Raw genomic sequence first — 13,145 nt, forward strand, 5'->3', positions numbered from 1 at the left:
ATATAAATCTTCCTAAAGAACACAAAAACTAAGAAACACATGCAGAAGCCAGGCAGTGCTTTTTCCTGATAATTTCTTAAGTAACATCAAATTCATAAAGGAAACCAGCTTTTAAAAATTGTTACCATAATAGGGGCGAGGTAGATTTTCTCAAATGTGTTTATAAACTCAACCAGTAACTTACCACACCTTTTTTGATCTTACTTGTCAAAACTGACTTGTGCTAATCCAGCAGCGAAGGCACTGTCAGAAACCACCTGCGCCAATCTGGCCAAACACTCTGCAGCAGCACATCTCAGGAGGGGATTATTGCTTTCCAAGGCACCCATTACCAGTGTCAGGGCAGACCTTCTAACTTCTTCTGGACCTAAATTTCCCTTGCAGTTAGCCAAGTGCTAAAAATAGACAGCAAGACAGTGTAGTAATCAGAATGTGTTTTCCTGTCAGTCATGCAAAAATTACAAGACCTGCAGATGGAATCCAATTTTCTTCCCCTTTTGTCTGAGGAATTTCTCCATTTTTATTTGTTATTTTGTAAGTTAGAAGTCTAACTCAGCTAAGTGTAAATCACGGCACGTTACAATATCGACATTCTGATCTTAACAAATACGGGATAGACTGCAGTAGAACACAATAAAACCACGCACTAGCATAAAATTCAGGAAGCAATATCAAGAAGAAAACCAGTGAAAATGGAATAATGACACAAAGAAAAATACTAGGCCAAACAACCAATGATAGGACAAGGGATAATGGGTTCAAACCGGAACACAAGAGGTTCCACTTAAATTTGAGAAGAAACTTCTTCTCAGTAAGGGTAACAGAGCACTGGAACAGGCTGCCCAGGGAGGTTGTGGAGTCTCCTTCTCTGCAGACATTCAAAACCTGCCTGGACACATTCCTGTGTAACCTCATCTAGGTGTTCCTGTTCCAGCGGGGGAATTGGACTCGATGATCTTTCGAAGTTCCTTCCAATGCCTAACATTGATTCTGTGATTCTGTGAAGAGCTACAGCTGTTATCTGGATTGCATATTAAATATGCCCCAAATATAAATACTGAACAATGAAAGATCTTGCCTATTCTGAAAACATTTTGCCTTAGTTTGAAGAAAGCCTAAGAAGGGAAAAATAAAAACTGCCCACAAACAAAGGAAAATACAAATAAAGTATCATGGAAAAGCAACAAATGGCAGATGGTTATGAGATTATTTTACCAGTCATTACTTTTTTATTTATACAGTAAGAAATATGAAAGAGATAGTGATAAAGACAGAAATGATACAAACAGAATATTTCCATCTCTCTCTTATTTGAATGACATTAGTGTGGATGATAGTGTACTAGAGTGTACTAGCCCTTTAACACTACAAAAAAAGGGCAAAATTAGACTGTGACTCTTCAGCACTTAAGAAAAGTGTGACATCACAAAAAAAAATGGATTATCACAGAAAATAGGACTGATCTTCACCTTGACTGTTAATCAAAATAAGAACCTCTGTGTAGACACATTTGAACCAACAGATGTCACGTTTTAGTGACAGAGAAACAAAGGAGAGAGAGAGATGAGATTTACCTTTAAGGAAGAAGAAAAGGCTGACACAACATTTAGTTGTACTATTTGTTGCCGTGAACCTTTTGTTTGCTTTATGGAATTCAGCAACTGTTCTAACACCTGGAGCCTAAAATAAAAACAGAAAAGAAACCACAGAATTAAGGAAACAAATCAAGCTTTTAATTTTTTTTTAAACATATAACAAAGCCTATATATTATAGGGTAATAGAATTGTTCCACCTCTGTTTCTAACTGTTGAGTATTTTCCTTCAACTGACATCCCTGTCTACTACAAAAAAACGTTGTATTCCATATTAGCATAGGTAATTACTTTACGAACACGAACCTTTTGCCTTTGTTTCCTTATAACATTTGTATTCACAGATAATCACTTATATCTAAGTAACATTAGACAGATGTTATTAAAAGGAACTGTGTACAGGAATGATGCATTTTGGCTTCCACTTGAGAAAGGAGGAGGTAAAAGAAAAGGAAAAGGAAAATGCAGTTATCTGCCACAAGTACTTCGAGTCTGAGAAAAAGCTGAAGAAAACCAATCAGCAATCTGATGACAGTAGGGACAAAAAGCTCAAGGAAATACAAGTCAGAAGAACACGTCATAAAGCACGTGGCAATTTTATTGGCAGGTATGTTCATACACAAACAGCTGCCTTGGGATGACACTAAATCCTAAGTAGTCTAAACAGTGAAGATCGGACTCACATGCTAAGTATTCATCCCTTGCAGGAAATTACAAAACTATCACCACCTATAATGATCATGATCCGAGTGCTAACTACAGCTGGCTTTGAAAATATAAAGCTGTTTAATTTAAAAATAATTGATTTGCTCAATGCTGCATTCAAAAACATTACCAGCAGTACCCAATAAGCAACAGAGTGCAGAAATCTTGAGGAATGTCGTGGCTCAGCAATCGGTGTGCATATAAATGTGAAACAAAACTAAATGCCCTGTGTGCAGTAGGAAGATACACACGTATACACAAACCCAAGTCTGTGATCCCTTTCAAGCATTCTTGTACCTTGACAGAATCGTTATGACATACACTCTTGTTTCTCCCCGTCCACTTTTTATGAAGAATGAGGCAGCATAAGGGTTAAATTTTACTGCAGCTTCCTACCCATTTTGTCCCTCTTTGGTTCTACACCATCTAGTAATTATGTGTTGAACACTATAATAATTGTGTAATATCTCTTGAAATAACTTCTATTTTCATCTGGCTATTGAAGCAAAATAATATTTTTCTTGATCAACAGAATTTATTATGACAGCAACCTCTTACTGGATGTGTGTATTCACTCTGAGTAACTTTAAATAGAAAGTCTAACAATTTGTTAGTCTGAATTATATTATTCAGATGGTTTACAGAATCCACTTATACAATTCATTATTTTTCCAGAATTGTTTTTGTATGTGTTTAATCTCGCACACTGTGACCATCTTTAACATCTCTCAAATTCCCCAACAGTTAGAGTTACTACTTTACCTGTGAGATTCTGCTACATGGGAAAACATAACTCCAAAAAGATGAGTTGCTGCGCTGATAACAGACAATACAGGAGGCAGAGGTTTGGGTACTGAATCCCCTTTTGCAACTTTTTCATAAATTGCGTAAGGATCATACTCCAGGCTGCCACCAGCTATGCTGTTACCTAATAGGAGCTGTAAGAAGGCAAAAAAGTGATGACCAAGTCATAACCAGCACTGACCAAAATAACTAGAATTGTATGAAATTATAACACCATCATTATACTAGATCAAAAAGTACCTGCTCTTCAATAAATCGGTGGTCAGTGTCCTGCAGTAAGGGACCAAGTAAAAGAAGATCACTCTCATGACAAAGGGGTGGAAGCAAGAACGTAGAGGCATCGATCTGGCTATCTGGGACAGTCAAGTCAGCCACTAACTCTTTAAGAACAGCACAGAAGCTTCCTTTAAATTAGAAACATATTCAAAAATTTTGTTAATTATTTGCTACAAGCAACTTTGGGAGCAAGATATTTATATTGCAATAGCAACATCGAACTAACATTTTTTCTTAGGTCTTCAAATAGTTAATTGGAGAAAACTACAGGTGAAACAACAGACCACCACCTAAGATAAGCAAACTAAGCACATACAGCAATCTAGAAGCTGAAAACCAGAAACCTTTACCTTTAAAGAAGGCATAATGCCATACAACAGCTAAGTTAGTTACATTTACAATTGAAGTAGAGGAAAAAAGGCAGTTACAAGCACAGACATACGTCTACTACAAATTTCCTGAAAATTAATGCTGTGGAATGTATTACATAACCACGCAGGAATACTTGGACTTGGCAAGCAGATGTAATTTCAAACATACATCAGTTTGATAAACAACCAAAAGCTGCAGAATGTACTCCCCTATTTCAGGACTTTGCACTCAAAAAGCAAACCACAAGTAATATACTGTAGGCTACGCTATGATAATTTATGCCAGTAGTTAAAACCTTCACATATTCTTGTACGTAATATTTTAGATAAGACTGTGCATTATACATCAACAACAACATTAGGCATTCTAAGTTTGACTATTTTAGGTTATTAAAATAGTCCCTGCAGAGAGAGAACATTTCCAGTGCTGAACCACATGTGATGAAAAAGGTCTGGCTTATCTGGTAAGTTGTGTTGAAAAACACTGCAGAACTGATCTTAAAGAACATACACACTCTTTAGGCAAATATTACATAAGAATTTACCTCCAGAGCATCAAGATTGCAAAGTCAAGCCCTCATGAACTGGGAAATATCAGCATTAAAGGGAGCTTAACTTCACATATCTAGGTCTTTGCATTCAGTTTGGTTGTTGGATGATCACACAATTACCTGTTTGCACTGATTATAACCTCTCAACACACAGAAGTTTCAAGAAGTGGGACAACACAGTTATCAACACCTCACGGGCCTAAGTAGAACAATTTATATAGCTGGAGCTGGTAGCTGCAAGCAGCTGGTTTGCCCTTCCTGAGTCTTGAATCTCTTCTGAGAAAGCTGATCACCATCCCCTACCCCCAAACTCCCCTGGCATCAGCCTCTCCCCTGCAGGCATCTGGTGCTTTGCCCTCCTCCCTGACTAATTAGCAAGGATGTCAGTCCCAAAATGCTTATCTCAAATCTAAATGTAAAAGCTCAGCACTTTAAGATACATACAAACATGCACAGATAGTGTGTGAAAGGGAAAGAAATTGAGTCTTTTTAAAAACAACAATAATTAAAAAGAACAACTAGAAACTGCTCTTTCATTAGATATTACCCATCACAATAAAAACAAAAATTGAAAAATCCCATTTCTGTGAAAATAGCTTTTCAAATAAAATGTAATAGAGATACTTAGCAATTTTTAACCAAATTAACATTTATTTTAGTCCCAGACACTTGGCCATCCTCAACATGTCAAATAATATTATCTCAACGTAAAGTAGCTCAAAAAACTGAGCCAGAATGTGGCTCCAGCATCCTAGCTATTCATCTCACCCTATTAAGAAAGACAAGTGAGTGCTTCTATGCAATTTTATGGTTTAGACAGTAGAACATAACAAGCATAAAAAAGCTGAAGAATGAAAATAACCCTAATGAGTTGTCTGACAAAACATGTTAATTTCAGACCACAGAAAATGTCAACAAATCTAATAATCAAAATTCAAACTCCTGAAATTATTTGTATGAAATTACCAAATTGGACATGATAATAATTTTTTTATATCAACTCACAGGAAATAAATGTTGTTGCCTCAAAAACATGAGGCATCATGTTTTGGATGCACAGCAGCATCCAAAACTAATGAAATGTGAAAATGATCGAGAATATAAATCACCATCGTAGAAACAGAACCTGCTTTTCCCAGCTTAACAACTTGATACTCTGTATCAGCTAAATTGCAATGTCTTAACTGTTCACACAGGAGGGAAGACAGCACCTACAACATGCTAAACATTTTTCACTGATGTTCAAGTTAACCCAATACATTCTCACATCTGTCATTTCTGAAATACTGCAAAAAAATCCTCTGCTACTCGTGCACATTCACAGTAAGCCTTCAAAATTTTGCTGTTTGAGCAGATACTGATTTTTACTGATGACAGAAAGCAGCAAGGAAAACATCAGCGAGGCTGAAAGACAGCAGGAAAGGACCAAACAGGGTCTAAAAAAGTTATCAGAAATCTAAAGCTTTGAGTTGAGAAAGAGGCTTGGAGCCATCAATAAAGAATCTGTTTTCAACTGTTTATTTTGCTGGGTATTTTGTTTTGTTCCTCTTCTGCTACAGAAAAAAAGCTTTGCACATTATTTGCAAATACTAAAAGCTTGTCCTCATCACCAGTTTTCTCAAAAAGAAACAACTTGCATGTTTCTAGTCTCTGCCTAACTAACCACATCGAAGAAAATGGAAGGAAATAAACCCATGAACTGGTGAAAGCTTCTCATTCAGTATGTCACTCTGAGCCACACAAAATGTGTCAGGCTGTGCAACACAAGAGTGCACCTACTATTCTTCCTAGTCATAATAAGTAAAATTATAGAGAGAAAAACCACTCTGGGTTCCATATTCATCTTGTTTTCCCAAATAATTTATTTCAAAAAGTCCCAGTATTTGCAAAGACACAGTTTCTGCATGAAGCTGTCATAATGAAAATAACACGGGAAGAAAATTATTTGTTTCAAGTTCTACCTTAAAACTTCTTTTTTTTTTTTTTTTTTTTTAATGTATTTCTAAATGATACATACTTAGATGTTAAAATACATAACAGACCTTGATAATAAGCTCCGGCTTCCATTCTTTCCCACATCTCATACTGTTGTATTACAAACAGGTGAACAACTCTGAGACTACATCTGACAAATTACTGGTTTGATTCTAAGACAATTTACAAAACTTCCAGCAGGGTGACCACTTACTTTTAACAAACCTTATAAGCTTTTTCTCTCCTTATTGGTTCTAGATTGCAGCATTCCCAGCTAGGATGCCTTCTCACCATAGCCAGACTTCATGCTGTAAAGTATTGTCTATTTTTCAATAAAGTTGCACCATATGCAAAAATCCCAAACAAACCAAGAAATCACCAAAACCATCCACACTCAAATATCTATATTCTACAGTACACTGCCCCTGTAATAGCATGGAAGAACCGAAGAAGTAACTTGCAGTAAGGGATGTAGGTGTCATTTTCAGCCAAGTCCAAATCACAAATGAATACTACACACTACGCTTCAAGCATTATATACAGACTTCTAACGTGACAAAGGCAAAGGTCAGCGATTTGTCCTTATAGAAATTCATTTAGCGGTTACCACTAGATGGAGCAGATTATTTGAGTGAGGATTCCCTCCATGACACAGAGGACACAGCCAACTCAGCGCCCATATTCTCTCTGTCCTGATGAAATACTCTGTACTTCTTTTTACAACCACCAAACACTCTGGTTCCTTATTTCAATCCATACAGTACTCTATGGCAAACTAGTATATTCACATGACAACTGAAAGACAACAAAGGTATTTCGTGTTTTGGTTGAACTGCTAGACCTGTCTAACCATAGTGCATAGATATTGGATTAGAGGATTCTATTTTTAATACTGCCAGTTATGTTTCACTACAGGAAAGTGAGCCTATCCCCAGATTTTTTTGACATTTGTCTTTACATACAAATTTTTCATCCACAATCTACACAAGATCAGATTAATAGATCTGTAATATATAAATCCACTTGAAGCAATTAAATTCTTTTAATGGACTATATTCAATTGGTTTTGCTACAATTACACCTTTTGTACCTAGGTTTCAACGAAAATAAAACAGGCATCAGAATAAGTAAATTCTTCAAGTAGTTTAAAACTGTATGGTTGTCTGCCTTCGAGTTTCAACTAAAAATACAACAAAAGCCTGTATTTGTAATAGAAGAGGGGAAAAAATATGATAATGAACACTAGTTTTTCAAAACCATAGTAACTTCAGTACAATTTCACCAAATCTAAACAGAGGGAATAAAGTTTGTTTATTAGAAGAGGTGGAACTACTCCTTGCTAACTGAATATATGTTGAATAAAAAGTTAAAAATGAGCCCGTGATATTTTAACAGATATCTCTTTGTAAGGAAATACATACCTTCATAGGTCTTTGGAGGCAATACTGCTAGTAATTCATAAAGTTTATGTCTGTAAACTGTTGATGATGTTTTTAAAGAATTTCCATATGATTTACATATTGAAGAAAGCCTTAAAATATGCAAAGCACATCAGAGATGTTAAAGACTAAGCATTATGTAACACTCCGGTTTCATTTGTACCACTTTAATGAATATTATTAAAATCTATACATACAAGTACAGTTTTGATTTACATTACCAACAGTAGAAGCAAAACAATTTATTTCACATGTTCTGACAGAACCTCTGTTCTCCATTCCCAGTCATTACCTTTATTTGATACTAGATAAATAAATAAGGCTTTCTATTGCCTTTGATTATACGTATACTTACTACAATTAACTTTTTTTGTGGATATATCTCTGTAAATTTGAGTTTAGATCCCAAATACTACATATTCTTAAGGCAAAAGTTTAAAAATTACAAAGCCCTTTTCCAGCTTAGCTCTGAATCTAAATATAAAAAATGCCAATCTCAAAAACTTTTGCCCAAGGGTATTCTTGAACTTTGTTATTTTATAAAAAAATTGATCATACTTAAACATAAATGTGCATGTTTGATTTAAAAAGCAGAATAAAAGCACTAACTTAACAACAGCATGCAATAATTTCTTCACTTGCTTTTTGAAATGATACTGGAAAACACAAGACACATTATGGCAGCTAAAGTCTTCAACTATACAGCTGAATTCTATACTCTAATTTTCGTACTTTGAAAAAAAACGTTGTTTAGAAAGTGCACTGAAACAAACACAAGAAGATTGCTCTCTAGCTTTTCAAAACCAGAATCTCATATAACAGTTCGATACACACACTTACTGTGTCAATAAATCAACAGCACTTGGGAGTGGGGGAAGAAGTCTCTGAACAACTTCATCCGTAAGAAGACCAGCACAGTGGGAAACGAAGCTCTTGATAGCTAGAAAAGGAATTGGATATTAAGTTACTTAGTATGAGACATGCAGAAGAAAAAAAAAAAATTAAAAAAAAAATCACGAGTGCAGTAATAACATTGTTACCACACTAATAAATTAGAGGTAGAAGCATGCAAAAAAAATTTAAAAGTATTTTAACTAATAATTTAAGAAACTGACAAGAATCTCAAATGAAAAAAGTCATATTTACAGATGCACTGTTTTGGTGTCTTAGCTTGGATGTTCATACACTGACTTCTAATTGCATATATAAATGCAAGCATTTTTTTTCTTTTTCTTATGGCATATGAATCAACTACATGATAATTCCACGATAATAACTGAAATGATTTTAAAAATGGGAGAAGGATGATAACCAGATCACCTACTGCTTACTTTGCTGGTTCTCTATTTAAATTTAACTTCATTACTGTACTTTAAGAAAATACTTACATGTACATGACTATTTTTCATTATTTACAGAAAATTAAACTTGAACTCGTAGTTCAAAAAGCATCTAGAGAATACACAGTATTAAAGACCAGTTTCCAAAAGGAAAAGAAAATATTTAAAGTTTAACTATTAAGTTACTTCTAAAATTAATTAGCCATTGAATTCCACACTTTCTGATAGATTTTAACAGTGAGAGAGAGCAGCAATCACTATACTAGGGCTCACATTTCTGCAATGCCAAGGATCCTTGAGTACTCTAGAACACATAACTGAAACTCTTGAAGTGTTTAAAGATCACTGGAGTTCTCTCTTGGAAACTCAAATTCACAATATTTCATTATGAAAAACTGCAACCTACCAGACAGCAGTCAAACACATATAGTACTCTTCACTGGCTGAGAATTGCAACTTTCTTATCCTAATTTTTACTTGAGTCTTCCCACTCTCACAAATGTGTTTGACTGACTCACCAACTCTATTTTGCTTACAGTAAGACAGCTACTAGGAAAGAGAACTGCTGTTTACCAAATATAACAGACTGTAAAAGCAACAGAGCGTACCCTGGTTTGGGTCCTCATTCACTACTGTGATATATATCGGTTAAACAAAAGAAAAGGGGGAGAGGGCAGAGGGGAGAGGGCAGAGGGCAGAGGGCAGAGGGCAGAGGGGAGAGGGCAGAGGGCAGAGGGGAGAGGGCAGAGGGGAGAGGGGAGAAGCAACCTTCCTGATGTCATTTACCACTTCGAAATCAACTGATTAGAAGAACAAGAGAAAAAAACCCTTGGATTTTTTGTTTGTCTGTTTTTTACAAAAATGAAACATATGTATACAGATAGATATTTAGGTAAATATTTCTCTACAAGCATATATGTTGGGGAATTAATATGTTCTTTACCATTCAGTGAAAAAAAAAATCACTGAGAAGTATTGTTGTTCTTTCAGAAAGAAAAAAAACCCCTAGCAGTCAAACTATAAATACGCAGAGTGAATATGCACAGTAAATCCCACTTACCACAGAGAGCACCAGCACGACCTTCCAGTGTTACTTGCCAGGTAAATGAATCTCCTCGTGTCTTCTCTGTTTCTAGGTCTTTAGGAGATAATGGAAAGATGCACTTCCACAGTAACAGCATTCGTGGCAGATGGTGTTGGACAACTGCAGGACCTGTAGGTGTTGACAGTTGTCATGTTAGCATAAGGGTTAAAAAAATTAAATTTTCTCTTTGGTTCTTTTATCTATGTTCACAAAATCACTACAGCTGTGAAGAAAATGTTATGCTACTTTTCCAGTCATCTCACAGATCATTTCTCAAATGTTTACTGTCTTGGTACTACATTTTCATACATAACTACATACTCACCGACACATTTATAATTATGTCACCAAGCCAGCTACAATCTCTGTTTTACTAAGTACAGACCCTGTGGATCATCAGCACAAAAGAATGTAATAAGCAACAGTGACGTTCAGGAGAGCAAATATTTGTTATAGGTTAATGTACAAGGTGTGTTTTCCCTTATCTAAGAAACAACTGGGAGCTGCTTGGCACAAGTAATCACTGAAAACATGAAAGGTACCTTAAAATACAAACAAAACAGATAAAATATGTTCTTCATAAGTAATTTAGTGATCACAATCAATAATCTGACCACTAGTAAATATGAGAAAGTTCTGTAAGGTTTCAAATGCCTGACAAGAGGGAAATACAAATCATTAGCTGATTTTGTTCTGGGATACATCTTAAAAATATCACTGTAACTCTTCATGACCAAAGATATTTGGTTAGATTGATTCTGAAACTTATCTTCTACATTTAATTAGCAGCGGTCCCACCCAGCCACTGTTTTTCAGACATTTCTCCCAATGAACTAATAGCGAGTTTGAAAGAAGTGACATTTTTATTTTAAAAAGTTTTTCTAAAGATTCCAATTTGCATTGTTTTTTAACAATTATTTTGCAGTGCTAAATTAAATGAAACATCAAAAGAACTAAAAGAACCAAAATCAGAGAAAGAACACAGAACAGCTTAATTTAGTTTAAGAAAAATTCTAGAAAGCTACTACCTAATGTCATGAGGGCCGCTATCAACAGCCATCCAGCCTGTGTTCGCTGCAGAGAAATGCGACTGTTCTGAGCAGCAGAACACAACAAATCCTCTGCTACTGTCATGATTACCTTCAAAGTTAAAGAGAAAAACAGAGCATCAGCATCTTAGTAACTAACAAATATTTTTCAATACTATTTGTGGTGATACTTAACCCCGTTTCAGTGTCCCTGAATAGAATGCCCTCATCTTCTCACACTACAGCAAGAAACTCAGACTCATGAAGTTGGAATGACCAAATTCAGTACCAGCCTGGGATACCTTCAATATTTCCTGTGGCAAAGTTACTTGGTGGCTTAGTCTCCTTCTTTTATCAGCAGTAAAATGAGAGCTAACAATTCTCAAAGGAGTATGTGTGGTGAGGATCAAAGTGTTCCCATATTTTGTTTGTGACATTATGTAGAAAAAGGACAGCAGGAGGCCTATGAATCAGAGCTCAGAAGAAGTGGTGAAAGGAGTAATTATCTTTTTATCCCTCTTTTAGAATAAGGTCTACCATTCTCTCTGACAGTTTTTAATCAACAAATGGTACAACCAAACAAACACGTTAGAATACTATGATACAGCTAGAATTAATCCTATCTTAGCTTCTCCACAATAATTGCATGCGCCTACTATTATGTGCCAAATGCAAGGCAACAATCTACGCTTGTTACCAGAGCCCGAGCTACCCAGAATTTCCATGGAGGAACAGAAAACACGTCCATGGACAATTACCACAGTATGGCTACAACTCCAAAAATATTCTGCAGATGGTTTGCTTCAATTGTGTTTCATACACACCAAAAAAGGTATTTCTTAGATCTTGCATTATACCTGGTTGCCAAAACGAATTGCTTGTAAATTAGTATTAAAAGTAAGAAGTGTCATTATAAATAATATCATTAAAAGCCTCAGTATAGTAAATTTCCTTCTATATTTTTTTTTGCACACTATAATTTACTTGGACAGTACAAAGAGCATTCCTCTATAATTTATTTGAAAAACTGTCCAAAAAAGGTTAGCTTTGTGGAAGTTTGAAATTTGTATGCTTCCAAAACTTAATGAAATACTAACAGTCTGAAAATAATAGTTTCCCCAGTTCCATAATGCTACCAGATGGTTGCAAATCACAGAATCAGACATTTGACAGATTCCTTATAGATTTGAAGTATTCCACTCTAAAATTAAAATGGCACCCTTGCTAAATTATACTATTACAAATTACTAACAGCTTCGTATAAACTACCTGAAAAAGAAGAATCCTAGAAAGGATTTTATGTAATGATTTCTGACAATTTTTCTGTCTGTGTACTAAGAAAAATGTCTTATTTTTGAAGGATTTCTTTGAAGTGAAGTATTAGCATTAGTGCAGCATGCTAAATGTATACAAACCCACTCGTTACTTTGTTCTCTTGAATAGGTTCCCCCTGCAACTCTAACCATTCTCTCAAAGGAAGTCACTACTGTCTACGTTTTATATTTCCTTTTCAAAAGTGCTCCATTTAACACTGGTCTCTTTCAGTTCCTCAGAAGAGGAGGGAGTCAGGAATCTGGCAGTAGTCCTGGCAGAGAATGGAAAACAGCTTTTGTCAGCTCCTCTGTTCACCCCCCTGCCAGCCTAGTGCAGAATCCAGTGTTTCTCCCACACTTTTCTGAGCCCTCTCATACCTCCTCCTGGCCCTATTTCATCCTATTCTGTTCTTCTAAAAGAAATCTTTAACAGAGAAACTTAATTCTTAATAAACAGAAACTTTGGCTCCGTTTAGGTGTAGAGATTTGAATGGCACTTCTTATCTATACAAATGGGCAAACGATATTCATTTTGTTCTCTCCCAATGGGCTTTCACTAATTGCAAGGAAAAGTTTTTAAAAGCTAAGAAAAACAGGCCTTTTTTAACATTTATAAATTGTTTCATCAGCAGTTAGGACTTTGAACATTGAGAACTGCAGCTAGCAA

At 35.5% G+C, this 13,145-nt stretch overlaps 1 protein-coding gene across 10 annotated transcripts in view; it reads right to left on the minus strand.

Annotated features, from left to right (window-relative positions):
• Positions 1–13,145, minus strand: part of HEATR5A (HEAT repeat containing 5A) — a 66,797-nt gene that overhangs the window by 26,900 nt on the left and 26,752 nt on the right. For all 10 annotated transcript variants that reach the window (XM_065838789.2, XM_065838791.2, XM_065838788.2 and 7 more), the window contains 8 exons: positions 11,166–11,277; positions 10,114–10,266; positions 8,554–8,653; positions 7,696–7,805; positions 3,343–3,506; positions 3,061–3,236; positions 1,575–1,680; positions 205–395 (listed from right to left, as the gene is read on the minus strand). In XM_065838789.2, the coding sequence (XP_065694861.1) occupies positions 205–395; positions 1,575–1,680; positions 3,061–3,236; positions 3,343–3,506; positions 7,696–7,805; positions 8,554–8,653; positions 10,114–10,266; positions 11,166–11,277 (1,112 nt within the window). The remainder of the gene's footprint in view (positions 1–204; positions 396–1,574; positions 1,681–3,060; positions 3,237–3,342; positions 3,507–7,695; positions 7,806–8,553; positions 8,654–10,113; positions 10,267–11,165; positions 11,278–13,145) is intronic.

Source organism: Patagioenas fasciata, chromosome 5 (assembly GCF_037038585.1).
Source record: "Patagioenas fasciata isolate bPatFas1 chromosome 5, bPatFas1.hap1, whole genome shotgun sequence".
Classification (NCBI taxonomy): domain Eukaryota; kingdom Metazoa; phylum Chordata; class Aves; order Columbiformes; family Columbidae; genus Patagioenas; species Patagioenas fasciata.